Genomic DNA, 17,659 nt, shown 5'->3' with positions numbered 1-17,659 from the left:
CTGCACGCTCTGCACGTGCGTTTTACAGTTTGGTACATTTCTTTGCCGTCATCTCCTAAATGACGACGTGAAATGACCAAATTCAAGGTTCTGTGGAGGACGTTAGCACATGACGATGAATTTTCAGTTCTCTCTCTACGCTTCCAACCCACTCATACCAGTTTAATTCCTGGAAAGTTACTACACATTTTTAACGCGAAACTACATGAAATAGTTTCGTAGTGATACGAATAACGCGAACTTGTATTTTTAAATGAAGTCCTCGTAGCCGTCGTCGTCCTCGTTTCGTAAGCTCCCTATTGAGATTTTGTGGACGACGTTGATTCATCTCACCTGGGTAAGACTGAACGTAACCGGAACGGCACAACAAACCGGAAGCTCAGATTTCATCTTCGCTGTCGTTAAAAATTTCACGGCGGCGAGGCTTCCTGCACTTAATTCTCTCAGTTATTATTGTTCCAGTCTTTCCTAATTTTGTGTTTGAAGTAGTACAGGGTTCTGCAAGAGTAGATAGTTTTCAATCACGTATGAGACGGCTATGTTGGTGCACAAAATAATAACACTAATTATGGTTCATGTGTTGCATTATAATAGAGGCAAATTCCCAAAAGACTTTTACTTTGTTGTTCTGTGCACCAACATGACTGCTGTGACGTCATGTGAAAACCGTCCATTTCACAATTAGACCTGTAGCCCGCAAGGGCTACGGATCAATAGCCCATGAGGCGAAGCCGAATGGGCTATTGACCCGTGGCCCTTGAGGGCGAAGTAATGAATAAGAGATAATTGCTTGAAACCAGGAGCGAACAGCGGCCATATATTCCTGTCCCGACGATTTCAGTTTTTGGATTGTTTCCCGCAGGAGCCCGATGACCAATCACAAGAAACTAACTTGACGTCACAGCGTGACCGAACCGGAACTGTCTTTCTTTTTTGCGTAAAAGGTAGTCTTGGGGCCCGATTACATGGAGAATTTCAGCCCGGTTAGCCGGGCTGAGATTTCAGCCCGGGTTCTGAAAGAAATCTTCTTGAAATGAAAGTGGCGATTACATGGAAAAAGTTTCAGCCCGGTCCATGTAATCGAAATGAAATATCAGCCAGGGCTGAAAAAAAAAAAACGGGAGCATGCGCATCAATTGTGTTTTCGCATCTCAGTAAATTTTCTCACGCAAATTTGCGTTTTGCGCCCGGGCTGAAATTCATCATGTAATCGCAACAAAATTTCAGCCCGGAGGGCAGAGCGAAATTTCAGCCTGGGCTGAAACTCCCCATGTAATCGGGCCCTAAAGATATCATAGGAGTTGTTTGCTCCTTTTCATGGGCTCTTGTCTAGATAAGTGCGAGGATCTCTTCTCTCTTTCGTCTTAAGATATTTCTGCCTGTAAAACGCATGGACGGGGTCCATGAAGGGGTCCATGGATCCATGGACCGGGTACACAGACCTGGGGGTCCATGTCTTGTACGCGTCCCAAATAAAGCGAAGTGTGCGGATAACGCTCTCCATTTTGTTTGGTCACTTCACAAACGAATTTGCTCTACCAAACGTTTAGCGTATTTGGCGACATGTGCTCTACTGAAAGCGTCACATCTTGGTCATCTTCGCATTTGAGACTGGCCACACCAACAACTTCTGACATTGCACATTTAGGGTGCGTTCAATTGACCATATTCCGGATGGAATAGAAGTTAGAAATCCTTCGTTTTTTACGGAGATTCACATTAAAATTGTCAAACATCTGCTAAAATGCTATTTTAAACGTAGCTTTATCCTTGTTGCTGCAGAACGCCACACTTGGTGTTTTAAATCATCACTCCACGTATTCTTATTCCGGAATAGGGTCAATCGAACGCACCCTTTCTTTACCGACTCTGCTGCCATTCCTCGAAGACTTTTCTACCCCATTTACTGTTGTATTGTGTTCAGGCTTTCGGAGTGACTCCGACACTAGATTGAAAGGTATATATGAAATACATCATATATTGCACTGCGGGTATGAAATCAAATGAAACCATGTTGTCTCGCAGTGATGAGCGCAAATTTCTATTGCGTCGAGAAGCCTGAAAAAATTTCAGGACTTCAACGGGATTTGAACCCGTGACCTCGCGATACCGGTGCGATGCTCTAACCAACTGAGCTATGAAGCCACTGACGTTGGGAGCTGGTCACTTCTGAGTTCACAGCTTCCCGTGATAAGTAATTATGAGTGAAAGATATATATGAAATACATCATATATTGCACTGCGGGAATGAAATCAAATGAAACCATGTTGTCTCGCAGTGATGAGCGCAAATTTCTATTGCGTCGAGAAGCCTGAAAAATTTTCAGGACTTCAGCGGGATTTGAACCCGTGACCTCGCGATACCGGTGCGATGCTCTAACCAACTGAGCTATGAAGCCACCAACGTGGCAACCGGTATCGCGAGGTCACGGGTTCAAATCCCGTTGAAGTCCTGAAAATTTTTCAGGCTTCTCGACGCAATAGAAATTTGCGCTCATCACTGCGAGACAACATGGTTTCATTTGATTTCATACCCGCAGTGCAATATATGATTTATTTCATATATATCTTTCACTCATAATTACTTATCACGGGAAGTTGTGAACTCAGAAGTGACCAGCTCCCAACGACAGTGGCTTCATAGCTCAGTTGGTTAGAGCATCGCACCGGTATCGCGAGGTCACGGGTTCAAATCCCGTTGAAGTCCTGAAAATTTTTCAGGCTTCTCGACGCAATAGAAATTTGCGCTCATCACTGCGAGACAGCATGGTTTCAGTTGATTCCGACACTAGATTGTTCTCTTCTTTACTCTTCAGAGAGCGAAACCGACCAGCCATGTTTCTACTACAAAAGATCTATGAATGAAAATGAATTGCTTAATTAATTTAGAGCTGAATATTTCCAAACTCCTATGGGACAACTCCACGCCCATGTGATTAACATTACAAGCACAATCTATTATTTCATTTCACAAATAAGATAAAATATTCGCGTCCGACCTTTATGGGCTTTAAAACGACTCCCCTGCGATTCGCGGGCCCATAAAGGTCTCCCGCTCATATTTTATCTATTACATAGGAGGCGACTCAGGGCTCAATGGGTTACTCCACATCCACGGAAAATAAAACTATACGGTTATTTCTTGTCAAGACCCCTCTTTTCTATCGCAAGCGTTTTGCTCAGTAGTCGTTTTCACATTAATATCTCAGACTTGGAAAAAATAAAATGAAACCTAGTTGAGAAAATTTTGTTTGTTTTGGGTTTTGGTGACTTGACCCTCCTTCAGGTATACGCAGTAGTGTGACCTTCGTGACGAAGATTGCATTACGTACATTTGATGATTATCTGTGACTCATCATCGCCCACAACAGCAAAAACACGTAGAATCGGAAGTCACCTGATTACAATATTCAAATTGTTCACCAATATGGACGCCGCTATCAGAGGATTCACTCGAAAGAAGTTTGTGGATCCGAGTACATTAACTTCAACACAACTAAATCGCTGTTTATCTGTATTTGACTTGACTGCACTCGGTGTTGGAGGCACTCTCGGAGCTGGAATATATGTGCTAGCTGGAGATGTCGCTCGTAATGACACCGGCCCAAGTATTGTGATAGCGTTTACCATAGCTGCAGTTGCGTCTATCCTGTCTGGTCTCTGCTACGCTGAATTCGGTGCCCGCGTCCCGAAAGCCGGCTCTGCTTATGTCTACAGTTATGTAACCATAGGAGAACTCTGCGCTTTTGTAATCGGATGGAACTTAATTCTAGAGTATGTTATAGGCACATCGTCTGTTGCCAGAGCTTGGAGCTCATACTTTGACTCTATGTTTGACGACAGAATAAAAAATTTCACCATCTCAACAATCGGTGAGATACACGTAACTGGTATCGCAGAATATTTAGACTTCTTATCCGTGTTAGTCGTTGCATTATTGACCGGCGTATTGATCATCGGCATTAAGAAAACTTCCTTGTTCAATTCTGTGTTCACTGGCATTAATTTATTCGTGATCTTGTTCGTGGTGGGTGTTGGAGCGTGTTATGCAGAACCGAAGAACTGGACTGATGATTTCATGCCATTTGGATTTTCTGGAGTGATGAGTGGAGCAGCAACTTGCTTCTATGCTTTTGTTGGCTTTGATGTTATTGCAACTACAGGAGAGGAAGCAAAAAACCCCAGCCGAGGAATACCCATCTCAATTGTCTTGTCGCTTGGTGAGTGTTGAAGCTAAGATGATGCATAACTTAGGTCAAGGTAACAGAAAACTTTACTATGGGGTCATTAGTGAAGGAGGATGGAGTATCTTCGTAGCTTCTTTAGTTCTTCGGTAAGAAACGTTCTCCACCGTGCCACCATGAAAACTCTTAATTACTTAATTAAAGTCCAAAGTCCGTCACTTCTCAAGTTCTCTCATGTTCGCTAAGGTTCAGTGTCTTACAGCTCTCCATCATCAGCCATGTGTGGATGACAATCCGGACTCCCAAAACGGCTGGAAATCGCGCCAAGGCCTCCTTTTGAAAGTGCTTTTCGTTGACCGAATGCCATTTCATTTTAAGGGCCTGGTATCTGCATGTTAACTGAGGCCCCGGGCTCGGGCTTTACGACGTAAGTAAATTGTTGTTGAAGCTTTAGAGCTGGAAATCAAGACTAAATGAGGCCAGACTGAGCATAACTCATTCTGACCACAAGAGAGCTTCTAGTGAAGGCCTAGTGTTCTTAGATTTGATTTATTATACTGAGTTAAGAACGTGAAATTGTCATTTAAGGTGTGACGATCCAATCTAGAATTATGTGACTATCCTAAAACCTTTCCATTTGTTGTGAAACTAACTTAAGACTTTCTTGGCAGGTATATGTTTCTTGGCGTATTTCGCTGTATCAGGAGTTCTTACGCTGATGTGGCCGTACAGTACTCTCCCCGAGGGAGGTACATTACCCAAGGTATTTGCATTGAGAGGTGCACCGTGGGCCAAATATGTCATCGCCATCGGAGCCCTTTGTGGGCTGACATCATCTCTTCTTGGAGCACTTTTACCTCTTCCTAGAATGCTGTACTCTATGGGAAGCGATGGACTCATTTTCAAGTGAGGTTTATATGTAAGAAGCATAGTGCGCGGTTCTGACCTGTTCTTTTATATCACTTATGCACAATTCTTGAACTCGGCTCATTTCCAGAATATTTAAACCCTGGAATGCTTTTATTTCAGATGTCACGCCCAAACTAACCATCAAAAGCTCGTGCATCTATTCGTTTGTTTAGAGGGTGATCGGTTGTTATCTTTCACGTATTATTGATCCAATTATACGTTCATTTTATTCGAACTGGCTGTCTAGCAAATGAATGTTGACAATACCAAGTCGATGTGCACGGGCACTCGCGGGACGCTTGTAAGCATCTTTCGTGCTTTGAGTCCTTGAACAGCTAACTAAAAGATTACTTTCTTTTTTCTCCTTTTTTCAGATTCCTCGCGAAAGTTAATCCCCGAACAGAAATCCCAACGATTGCTACCGTGGTATCAGGAGTGTTTTCTGCACTTCTAGCCTTTATTTTTAATCTGCATGACTTGGTAGAAATGATGTCGATTGGCACCTTGCTGGCCTACACTATGGTTGCCCTGTGCGTGTTGATTCTGAGGTACAAGCCAGGAACTATAGGTCTTGTAAAAGAAGGCAGATCGGATGATAGCTTAAACAGCTTTCCCAATGGCAAAGAAGAAGAAACATCAAGTCAAGATATCCCACTGCTTGGAGTACGCCGCTTGCCCCGTCAGCCTTCACGAGCGACAGCCTCGTTGGCGCTGACTGCCATCATTGCAAGTAGCATTGGTTTCACGGCTCTGAGTGCGTTGATTATCTGGGGATCTCATTATCTTTCTCTAGCAAAATGGTGGGCCATTCTACTTTTGACGGTGATATGCTTATCCCTGATTGGCTGTATTCTGCTCCTTTTGAGGCTGCCTCAGAACATGACGCCCCTGCCTTTTCGAGTCCCCTTTGTTCCAGTGCTTCCGCTGATTTCAGTTTTCATCAATGTATTCCTGATTTTGAAGCTCTCCTACTTGACCTGGATTCGTTTCGCTGTCTGGATGGTAATTGGTGAGCGCTATTTTTTTTTTCCTGGTTACTTCAATAAAGGGGTTATATATTAATGAATTAAAAGGGAATCTCCACTCCAACAAAAAAATAATTTGAAACGAGAGATCTAATGTTTACAGTGTTTGAACTTTTTCCAGGTAAAGCGTATCTATCAATTTCAAAATCGCTTGTTTTTTGTTTTCAGAATATTTCCGGGCGCCACCATCTTGTTCAGAATAATCGTTTTCCCAATTTTGTTTATATTCTTTGTCGTAACACGTCACAATTATTCAAGATGGTTACGCGGACAAAAATTTGAGCGTGAAAACAAGCAACTCTAAAAGTAATTTCTTTTACACTGATTTCCAGACACGCTTTTGAAAACAGAAAACATCTTGAACACATATGATTGCAAACTTTATTTTCTTCGTTTAAAATTTCTTCAGTAGTAGGGGTGAAGTTAATGATTTTCTGTAGTGCCTTCCCCAGAAGTGAGAGAAAAAACATCAGTGCTAATTGTCGGCTGCATATACTCACGTTATGACTGGCATGTTGGAAAGTCTGCATCTGCTCTGACTTGCCCGAGTAACTTAATTTTGGTTGTGGTTTTCAGCACTGTACTACTCCAACCCAAAGCAATTATACCCAGCCCATCATAGACAATTGAGTCGAAGCAACAACACTGAGCTTTTCAGGTCGCAGTTTTACGTTTTCTTTTCGTTATCGGGACTTTCGAGAAACAGGCCCCAGGTTACCTGAGGTGAAGCTACACTGAAACGCTGAAACCTCGCTTGAACGTGACTTCAGCGAAGCTTAAACCCTACTTTAACTTCCTTTTTGTCCGCACTGAAACCACACATAAACTCTCTCAAAGCCTCTGTCAAGCTAACTCCAAGCTTTTACCATACTTAAATCCCCGCAAACCTTCCTAAAACCTTTGGGTGAACCACGCTTAGGTAAAACATACTCAAACCCTGCTTAAAACATCACCCGCGAAAAAATGTTCCGTACCGCGTCTGATTTAAACTTGAAATAAACTAACTAGGCCAGTGATATGCACCGGAGTTAAGCATTCTCATCCCCAGAGCCACTCGCGTCAAACGAAACGGAGACTCTGGGAACCAGAATGGGAGTTAAGTCGATGCTCGGCAAAGTAGCTTTGCGTTCCATTTATTTGCATTTCGGCCAATCAAAATGACACAAAGGATGTTCACTGTCTAAAAAATTTGTCGAGGAGGAGAAAGTATCTTGAGGCAACCCGATAATGAGAGTTGCAGATCGTGCTCCCTTAATTAAATAACCATCTCATTCTCTTTAAGGACGGTGCCTAATAATTCAAGGGTATTTTTGCGCGGTTTACTGACTATGCAAGAAAAGCAGATCTTAACAAGTGTTATTGAAATCCAAAAAGAAGAGTGGGGGTAACCAAGCATTTTTCGAAGATAATTAATCAACAAAATTTGCAAAAAGCTTTAGAATACAAAGCAATGTATCGCGTCCTATTCCAAACTGAAGCTTAATAATTTCTGAAAAATGCGTGTTTACCCCCAATTTTCTATTTGGATACCAAGAGCATTTGCTAAGTGTTGCTTTCTCCGCGTAGTTTTGAACCGCGCGAAGATATCCCTATATTAATAAGCATCGCCGATAGGAAATCCGATTATCTCGAGATGCGTTGGACGTATGCACAGTAGTATGCACAATAATAGGCACCGTCCTTAAGTTGGATTCATTTGGATGGTCGCTATCTATTTTTTAATCCCTTGATTTGTTTTTATAGGCATGTCAATATACTTGTTTTACGGGTTGCGGAACAGTGTCGAGGGCCAAAGACAAGCAAGAGATATATAGAGGGAGAACCGAAGTGAAGTGAATAGACATAACCTTTCGTCGCGATACACAAAGATATTTACAATTAAAAGGTTGAGAGGAAATGAAATCGCTTATTTTTCCTGTGGGGGCGCTGGGGTTTCCGAAAGACGCATTGTTCTCAAGCGGGGTTGAACTTGTGAGCTTCCGATTCAACTTTTACCTGAGCCTGTGTTAATGGCTAAGCTTCCTCGAGTCCTCTGAAGTTCAAGTACTGTTTAATAAACGAGTAGGACTGTTTTATCGGCGTCGAATGTAGACGCGATAAAACACTACCTGCGAATAGGCCTTAATAAAACGGCAGCCATGTTGAGTCCCGAGGGATTGAAAAATTTTGGTTATGTGCACCGAAACTCGTTCCCAAACATTTCAACTCGAGGCTGGGGGTACAAAATCTATTGTCTATGGTCGCCGCTCGATTAAGGCCCATTTATTGAACGGCTTCAAAAACAATCCACAAAAAGAGTGTCCCTATGAAGTCCGAACAAAGGTTCAAATTTTGAGAGGAGAACATTTGTATACAAGATGAACAAGCTATGCCTTATTAGCATCTGCTTTATATAAAGAATTCTAATGCGGATTTTCAAAGCTCGTACACGTGACGTTTTATCGGTGACCTGATAGGCTGTTTCGATCATGAATTATTCATGAGTTTTTAGTGGTCGAAAGGTTAATGAATTCAACTCATCTTGAGCACTTGGATCTAGTTACCCAGCCGTCTACGGTCTACATTTTGTTCTCTTCGAGTTAACTTTTTGAACTTCCGCAAGTGCCCTTGAAGTGAAAGCCGGTGTTTTGTGTTTTGTTTTCGTTCTTGCTGTGGCAAAAAACAAATAGTGACCTTAGGTAAACATTTTGCATGCCAGGTCAGTGGTCTCTCCCAGATTTTTCCTCAAATACCGTAGAATTCCGAAAGTTAACGCCTCCCCGAAAGTAACGCTAATTTGTACGCTTCTGTTAAATCCCGAAATTAACGCCCCCACCCCCCCACCCCCGAGGTAACCATCCCTCCGAAAGTAGCGGCCCATTCAATAACGTCACCTAAAACAAAATCTATCGTCTTTAATGTAACATTTAATGTAATGCGCTACTTGAGGGAATAGCAAAATATCAAGCAATTGTCTCTTAGAATAGTTACTGGAACGTGCAAAAACGCTAATACGGTACGGTAAGGTGTACGGCAAATATTGTCTCAGTTTCCCTGAACTAAAACGAATAACTATTTATATGCGTAGTGTGTAATGCGGATGGAACAACCTGAGTGGACTAAGCAAAGACAGAAACCTTTGTGATCCTTCGCCTTAGCTTATTTGTAACTTGACTGAATCCTACTGAAAGATTTACGAACACTTTTATACATATTACGAACGCATTTACTACTGGGTTAAGTGATCTTCGCCTTCGAGTATCTATACGAAAAATACATGTGGAAATCCGTCACCGTTGCACGTCGTCAGGCTACAAATTTATTAGTCGTATAACAAACTTTTGATCTCATGTTACGTGTCATTTTGCGTGAGACGGCTACTGAATTACCAAACATTTTTTTAAAGCGGTTTTCAGTTATACGCGTCCCTCAACGACTATTTTTTCATATTTCGAAAGTAAAATCTAGGTGGACGTCAATCAAATGTTTCCATGACGATACTCCAGTTCTCTTGGCGGCAGTTGAATTCGTCGTGGAAACATTTGATTGACGTACACCGAAATTTGATTTTCGAATATGAAAAAGTGTCGTTGAGGGGCGCATGTTACTGATAACCGTTGTAACTATCCAAAAGTAGCGGCCTTTTAAGTCTTTTAAGTCCGAAAGTAACAGGCCGTTACGTTCGGAATTCCAAGGTAGTGAAAGGATACTATCAATATAAATGTAGCAGTGTCAAGCCAAGTGAAAAAATACGCTCAAAAACGTCGCGTGGTTAAGCTCTCTAATGGCTGTGATTTGAAATGCGCTACCACATTTTCTCCCGAGATTGTAAAGATCTTTTGAAAGTATATTAAGGCCAGAGCAAATTTGATTGCTTAGTCTATGAAATGCTCCTCATTAAGAGTCTCTAGCCTAATTTGAATGTTCAGACGGATTCCATACGTGCAAAACGTTTTGGTTAATTTTCATTGTTTCTTTCTTTCACTATACAGGCTTTTTATTTACTATTGTTCTTTTACTATTTATAGATTGCAATTTCAAAATTTCTTTGACTTGATAATGACGTTTGGCTAACGTCGAAACGTGGTCGTTTGTTAACAAAGTTTTAAGTATTTTTTAATATGTTTAGATATATTTTATCGCCGTTTTTTATAGCTAGATGTTTTACAAAATCACTTCTTCGTCTCTTCATTTTTGCAATATGATTTTTGATTAAAAATAGTGTAAATGATGTTAGACGCGTGAGCACGTGTAGGTTAAGCAGTGGGATGATAAAAATCATGATAAAAATCATTATCCTTCATCTGGTATCATTTGATAGCTACGATTGAGCTTCCTGTCACCTTATCTTTTCATTTCAGCTGACTTGGCCACTGTATATCATGAGACAGTATTTTTCCAAAAACTATCTCCTCTTCCGCATGAGCTGATCTTCACGAAAATGGACTTTGAAAAACTCTTATTACTTAGCATAACTCACTTAAAGCAACTAAAAGTAATGTGATAAAGACAAAACCTCGTGACTGGCAAGGTTTTTTTTCCAATTTTTTCGGAAACTCAACCCTGACCAACTAATTCGTTCGGATCTTATGCTAATCGAGACGATACATGATGACATCTTTATACAACTGCATCACTCGCAAAAAGGTCGTCGACGTAAATACATTGACATCAACTCAGTTAAACCGCTGTTTGTCAATATTTGATTTGACTGCTCTTGGTGTTGGAAGTACACTTGGTGTTGGAATATACGTACTGGCCGGAGAAGTTGCTCCTGACACAGGTCCGAGTATTATTATTTCATTTCTGATCGCCGGTTTAGCGTCTGTCCTTTCTGGTCTCTGCTATGCTGAATTCGGTGCCCGCGTCCCTAAAGCCGGTTCTGCTTATGTTTACAGCTATGTAACGATAGGTGAACTCTGCGCTTTTGTTATTGGCTGGAATTTGATTTTGGAATATATCATCGGCGCGGCCTCAGTGGCAAGAGGGTGGAGCTCGTATTTTGATTCTCTCTTCGACGACAAAATCAAAAACTTTACCATAACAAACATCGGCGAGATGCATGCCGCTGGTATTGCAAAATATCCAGACCTGTTGGCAGTGCTGATAATTGCCGTGTTGACCATTGTTATGGTATATGGCATTCGGAAAACCTCCTGGCTGATGTCGCTTGTCACTTGCATTAACATATTCGTCATCCTTTTCGTGGTGGGTGTTGGAGCGTGTTACGCAGAACCGAAGAACTGGTCCGATAATTTCATGCCATTCGGATTTTCTGGAGTGATGAGCGGAGCAGCAACTTGCTTCTATGCTTTTGTTGGCTTTGATATTATTGCAACTACAGGAGAGGAAGCAAGAAATCCCAGCCGAGGAATACCCATCTCAATCGTCTTGTCTCTTGGTGAGTGTTGAAGCTAAGATGATGCATAACTTAGGTCAAGGTAACTGAAACCTTGATGGTAGGGAAAATCATGCACGTTAAAACGTGGAAGGGCGAGCGAGCAAGGAGGGTGGAACATGGTCCCTCCTTCCTCGCGCGCCCGATTTCCTGCGTGTTGGATTTTCCTCTATTGACTAGGATCAAATTGTTGTGTTTGGCCTTGGCATCTCGATGGGAATGGGGAGAGAAAGAAATAAGGAAGGGAGGGGAGGGTATATATCCAACATTTCCTCCGAGTCACATTTAGCCGTAGCTTTTTGGTCGTCGTTCTCTTGACAGGTATATGCACCTTGGCGTATTTCGGCGTATCAGCTATTCTTACGCTTATGTGGCCCTATAGTACTCTCCCTGATGGAGGAACATTACCCAAGATATTCGCTTTGAAAGGTGCACCGTGGGCCCAGTATGTTATTGCTGTCGGAGCCCTTTGTGGGCTGACGTCATCTCTCCTTGGATGCCTTTTACCATTGCCTAGGATGCTGTACTCTATGGGAAGCGATGGAATCATTTTCAAGTAAGAATCCTTCTTTGTCCACGAATTTAGGTTCGCAACTAAGTGTTCAAAACAATTCATTTGCCACAGTAAATTAGTACTTTAGTAAAAGTGTCCATTATCTCAGGTGATTTTTCTTTACCGAGATAAATTTCTTCATCTACAGTAAACACATTTTGTCCTTTTCGCTCTTAATATGCCGTCAAACGTCAAGTTTGTTCCACGGCCGAGGTTGTGAGGAATGGATCTAGCCCTGAGATGACGTCAAAAGCTGCTTTGAAGTGGAATGCAAAGTAGTCTGTGACGACGGCCAATTCAGGATGGACCCATGCCTCTTAGAAGCGATTTCACGGGGAAAACTACTTCCAAGTTGATGCAACGCCTGCGACCTGTTTAAACTTAGGCAAGGCAAATTGCAAGAATTCTGAACTCAGCAAAATAAAAAAAATGAGGTTAGGACACTTTAAACCATTTCTTTGGAGATTATCGACTACTCGATAGATATCCATTTTTTGTATTTGGTCGCCTTTGAATGCGCTCTGCACAGACACCTAACCACTTGACCACCACACCGCTAGCTGCTCAGGGATAATATTTTACACACTATTTGATAATGTTGTATTATCACTCGGTAACAAACAATATTAAACACTGCAAAAGGTCGGTTTCCCAACTTCACGACAAAGCTAAACATTTTAAAATCAAAGCTTAGGCCTAAATTATTAATCTAGCGTAAGCCTAATTACTCTTCAGCATTGATATTCTAAGGGAGACTTAAACAATTTTTTTTTTGAGAGTACAGTGTCTTGATCTTCAGTGGTGAAGCGGAAATACGCGGTTCCTATAGAATAGTAACTCCTGGTTCAAATATAATCCACGGTCATGATTTTTTATTTCCTTATTTTCTATGTTACCTTAAGTCCTGGGACACAGTGTCCTAAATTAGCGATAATAGACCACTTTCATAAATGGCGAACACTTTTTCATTCTTTTGTCTTTATGTTAATTGGACTTACTGCCCTCATTTCGAAGCAAATATTCTTTTGAAATTTGCTCGTCGTAGCGAGGCTAGAAAGGCTTATTAGCATTAAAACAAAAGAATATTTTGTTTGGCCGCCATTATGAAAGAGGTCTATAGAGCGGTTTTCAATTGAGTGTCCAAAAGTAATTAGATGATTACTTTCACTCAGTGATTGGTTCAAAGTTCTCGCGCCATTTTTTCAATCAATCAGAAGTGAAACCATAACCAATCGTGGCTCACGCGTGCACATTTTCCGACGCTTTGTGTCGGCTACGGGTAATTACTTCTAGTTTTGAGTGGTTTACTGGATTGTCTCCGTCCCTTTTGATTGGCCAAATTAATTACTTTGGTTTTGGTTTAACGACACTCGATTGAAACTCGCTCTTGTAAAGTCAAAGTAAATTAAAAATTTTAAAACGATAATGGTTTCAGATTTAGAGAAGAGATCGGGTTTAGAAAATGACCTAAAATGAAACTTAAATTTTTCAGATTTCTCGCAAAGGTGAATCCCAAAACGGGAACCCCAGTGATTGCTTCAGTGGGATCAGGCATTTTCTCTGCCCTTCTAGCTTTTATTTTCAACCTACGCGACTTGGTAGATATGATGTCCCTTGGAACGTTGATGGCCTACACCATAGTCGCCGTTTGTGTCTTGGTACTAAGGTACAGACCAGAAAATGTAGGTTTCGTCAAAGAAAACTACTCAGACGCTATTGCGAGACGGCAAACGGATGATCAAGAAACGCCAGAAGAAGATTCTCCGCTTTTAGAAGTCCGCAAAGCCAAACGACCCTCAAAAACAACAGCTTTCACAGCGCAGGTTGCCATAGTATCAAGTTGCATTGGTTTGGCGGCACTGAGCGCGTTAGTGATCTGTGGATCAGATGCCCTTTCTCAGGCAAAGTGGTGGGCCATACTTCTATTGTCGCTGATAAGTATGTTTCTGATTGGCTGCATTGTGCTCCTTTTCTTGCTGCCCCAGAATAAAACACCCTTACCTTTCACGGTTCCCTTTGTTCCTGTGCTTCCGCTCGTATCAGTATTTACCAACGTATTCTTGATGTTGGAGCTCTCCTACTTGACGTGGATACGATTTGTTGTTTGGATGGCCATTGGTGAGTTTACCGGCACTGTATTGTGTATTTATATTAGGAGATTATTTATATTAGGAGATTAGGCTACGTGTTGCCATACTCTCTTCCATGAAGGTAAAATCTTTTTCCTTATGGATGAAGGCGATCGTGCCATCAGGCCTTCTTAGTATTTTCATGAGCACATGGCTAGGAGTGAACAGCAGCCTTTTTCGCATACCGATTTATTTTTATATTGACTTTCGCATTGAATTTTCTTGGAGAAAAAGCTCTCGGAGCAGAGTGAAGAACTTAACCCACATATGGCCACGAGTTCGGAATCGAGCACCGGCCACATTGGTGGGAGGCGAGTGCAATCACCACGACGCCATGCTTCCAAGAGAAAATGAGGGGACAGAGAGGGAGGCTCAGGGCGTTGGCCGGGATATGTCATGTTCGCGAAAGTTATTTTTAGACGAGCGGAAATCTGTCTTCCGAGACGTCCGCATGCAGACGTCAAGTCCACTTCGTCCGCCATGACATGAAATCTTTGCCAGAACAATGACTTTCGCTCGTCTAAAAATAACTTTCGTGGACATGACATATCCCAAGGGCTAGACCGGGAGCCTCCCTCTCTGTCCCCTCATTTTCTCTTGATGCTTCCCAATAGTTAGAATAGCTGATCTATAACTATAAATCGCAATTTAACAATGATTCTTCAACCAATCAGAATCAACCAAGTAGAGGGGGTTATTTGCTTTCTCACGCTTGTCACCTGTCATGAACTCTTCATTTTCTTCAGTAACAGGTTTTTTGTTCATGAGGTTTTCAAATAATCGTTTGATGTAAATACGTTACGTTGGGACTATGGTTGTGCATCAATTTGAGATTCAACCTTTAATGAAACGTCCTCTTCGTTTTTTAGGTTTTTCAATCTACTTCTTTTATGGCATACGGAACAGTTTGGAGGGCGAAAGACAAATATGTCAAGTTACAGATGAGAACCAGATGAGTTAAGAATTCGGATATTATACAACAATGCTTCGCCTAACGTAAGCGTTCCTGGAAAAACCTGTCAGGGTGTGAGCTAAACTTGATAAAAGCAAAACGCTATACTAAAGAACCAAGAGGCACAGGCAAACGCAGAAAGGAGTAAAATTTTACTTCAAAGGAAAGTGTTAAATTTTAAGCTCTGTAAAGATGACACAAAGCCTGTCTCCGTTCACTCCGAGGTCGTTGATTAAAGAAATTCACCAATAGCCAATCAAATGCGAGCCTTGTATGGCGCAAAATTCGTGATACGTGTGCATTCTCTATGCATAATTATGATTAATTATTTCGAAATTGTTTTCATTGCATATTATTACTAAAGCAATCACATGATTTTTCTCGCGGAATTTGCAACAAAAAAGCACCCGCAAATTTTTTCAAAGAGTACAAATTGCACTCGCCCTTCGGGCTCGTGCAATTTTATTCGTCTTTGAAAAAAACTACTCGTGCTTATTTATTCCAAAGTGCGCCCTGCGAGAAGAACCTCTCTAAAACTCACCAAAGGGCTCTGCAGAAATCGTGTCAAGTCTTTTAAGTCGCCGCAGCCCAAGTTTCTGGGCTAGTCACTCCGGTCAAACCTGTTTAGGCAGCGCGTGCATCATATTTTTGACAAGGCGAAGGTCAAAATCGAGCCTTCAGTACGAAAATCAATATGGCGTCTGGGAGTGCGATCGAGACTTGGCCTGGGTTTGAAACTGTCTCCAAGCAATGGCTTGCGCATACTCAATAACGACTTTACACAATTTCTGAAGATTCCTTTCTTTCTCGTGGAGTTAAGAAAGGCTCTGCTGGCAGGGTGGAAATCATGTGATTAGCTATACAAACACGCTGTGACCGTAGTTTTCAATAGGTATAGGAAATCGTACGGGCTTGCTCGTGGATTTCGTGATTTGTGGGAAGGAGTGTTGTTTTGAAAGTTCTCAAACACTGAAACTTCGAGTGCAATTTGGGAACTTTCAAAACGTTTCGAGTGACCATAAATCACGAAATCCACGAGCAAGCTCATACGATTTTTATTTATTATACACTCAAACAAAATCAATCCATCGCTTTGTTTCCATAGCAACTTCCGTATAGCACTCTACAACCTATTTACGCATTCGTCAATTGACCAATCAGAAACGCGATGTTCTTTTGAGTATATAATAATATAATGTATTTACTAGCAGTTTTTTAAAACAAGCCCTGATAACCAAGCAGAATTGGACTATACCAATTAGTTCTGTCAGGAGTTCCTGCTTCTTTTGTTGGTTTCGGTTGGTCGTTATCCTTCTTTTTGTACATTAAATTTTATTTTAAATCGACGGAGCGATAAAACTAATAAGGGTTAGAATGCTTTAGAAAGTATTTTGATAATCATCATCATCATCATCATCACCACAGGAGCCCATGACAAGAGGCCTACAACTCTAATACTCGGTCTATGATGTAACGGCATTTTCACCGATCAAGCTATTTTCAAACGACTGCTTAAATAAGGTTTGGCTTGTAATAACTTCTCGTGCAAGACTTGTGATTAGGTGGAAGAATCTGGTTTAACGGGAAAATCAATCGAAAAATAACTCGGTATGTGAAACCGCCGTTCCACAAATACAATATATTAATGAAGTTGTACGGTCCTAAGTTATGGGTTCCTGTAATAATAATCATCATAATTACTATAAGAAGGTATCAAATTTATCTGGCTGAGCACAAATGCGCTACCAGTTGGGGAGAGTGTACATAAAATGACATCAAGAGACATTAAAGCTTGTCAAAATCAGTACGTAAGATATAGGTTTTTTTGGTGAGAAGAGAAAAACCTCTCAGAGCTGAGTAAGGGAACCAACATACCCAACCCACTTATGACGGTTTGGGTCTGGAAATCCGCGAACACGGGCGACACTGATGGAAAGCGAGCGCTCTCCTCCCTGCTTCTTTCTTTGTTGTTAATGTTCGCCTTGTTTGTAATATAGCCGCATTGACAAGAATATTGGCTGTGGGCGAGGAGTTAAATTTGGCCGCGCGAGAACGAGAAGGACGCGCGAGGGAGAGTGTACGTCATATTCCCTTTCGAACGCCTGCCACGAAACCCAGAATGAAAGGAAACAAAATAAAATAGAAAAAAATGAAAACTGCGTTTTTAATATTTTGTTTAGGACCTGATTTGAAAGCTAAGACGAAAACGAGATGTCATCGGCCTTCTAATCGAGAAATACGGCGGAAAACAACGTCTCCTCGGTAAAGCACTGAGCGCTCATCATGAGGTTGGTCTCGTGCATTCGCCTCCGAGATACACAGGGATATTCATGGGATGATTGCAACGTGACCTTCTTCAAAAGAAATACTTTCCTCATGAACAAATACTTAAATATTCTCATTCCATGCACCGCAAATAACACAACTGGGCCATTCATTTGATCAACTATAAATAATCTGAAATCAAACAAGTTGTTAATTTACGCTAAATTGAAATTGAGTAGAATGGGATACAATGTCGGAGCACGGA

At 41.5% G+C, this 17,659-nt stretch overlaps 2 protein-coding genes across 2 annotated transcripts; both read left to right on the top strand.

Moving 5' to 3' along the window:
• The first annotated feature begins 2,787 nt into the window (after positions 1-2,787).
• LOC137970118 (cationic amino acid transporter 2-like) lies at positions 2,788-8,020 on the top strand. The gene is made up of 4 exons (XM_068816597.1): positions 2,788-4,220; positions 4,856-5,090; positions 5,468-6,102; positions 7,862-8,020. The coding sequence occupies exons 1-4, from the start codon at positions 3,338-3,340 to the stop codon at positions 7,930-7,932; spliced, it is 1,824 nt and encodes a 607-aa protein (XP_068672698.1). The 5' UTR covers positions 2,788-3,337; the 3' UTR covers positions 7,933-8,020.
• Positions 8,021-8,168: 148 nt separating this feature from the next.
• LOC137970119 (cationic amino acid transporter 2-like) lies at positions 8,169-17,277 on the top strand. Its single transcript, XM_068816598.1, has 4 exons — positions 8,169-11,498; positions 11,817-12,051; positions 13,541-14,166; positions 15,047-17,277. The coding sequence occupies exons 1-4, from the start codon at positions 10,706-10,708 to the stop codon at positions 15,136-15,138; spliced, it is 1,746 nt and encodes a 581-aa protein (XP_068672699.1). The 5' UTR covers positions 8,169-10,705; the 3' UTR covers positions 15,139-17,277.
• The last annotated feature ends 382 nt before the right edge of the window (positions 17,278-17,659 follow it).

The sequence above is a fragment of the Montipora foliosa genome, chromosome 9 (assembly GCF_036669935.1).
Source record: "Montipora foliosa isolate CH-2021 chromosome 9, ASM3666993v2, whole genome shotgun sequence".
NCBI classification, from domain to species: domain Eukaryota; kingdom Metazoa; phylum Cnidaria; class Anthozoa; order Scleractinia; family Acroporidae; genus Montipora; species Montipora foliosa.
This window is presented reverse-complemented; position numbering and strand designations above follow the sequence as displayed.

Bases quoted from the DNA above. Each gene is read 5' to 3' on its own strand.
- LOC137970118 (XM_068816597.1), top strand. From the start codon at position 3,338: ATGATTATCTGTGACTCATCATCGCCCACAACAGCAAAAACACGTAGA. The intron at 4,221-4,855 runs GTGAGTGTTGAA...CTTTCTTGGCAG, and splicing joins CTCAATTGTCTTGTCGCTTG to GTATATGTTTCTTGGCGTAT. The intron at 5,091-5,467 runs GTGAGGTTTATA...TCCTTTTTTCAG, and splicing joins AGCGATGGACTCATTTTCAA to ATTCCTCGCGAAAGTTAATC.
- LOC137970119 (XM_068816598.1), top strand. From the start codon at position 10,706: ATGATGACATCTTTATACAACTGCATCACTCGCAAAAAGGTCGTCGAC. The intron at 11,499-11,816 runs GTGAGTGTTGAA...TTCTCTTGACAG, and splicing joins CTCAATCGTCTTGTCTCTTG to GTATATGCACCTTGGCGTAT. The intron at 14,167-15,046 runs GTGAGTTTACCG...TTCGTTTTTTAG, and splicing joins TGTTGTTTGGATGGCCATTG to GTTTTTCAATCTACTTCTTT.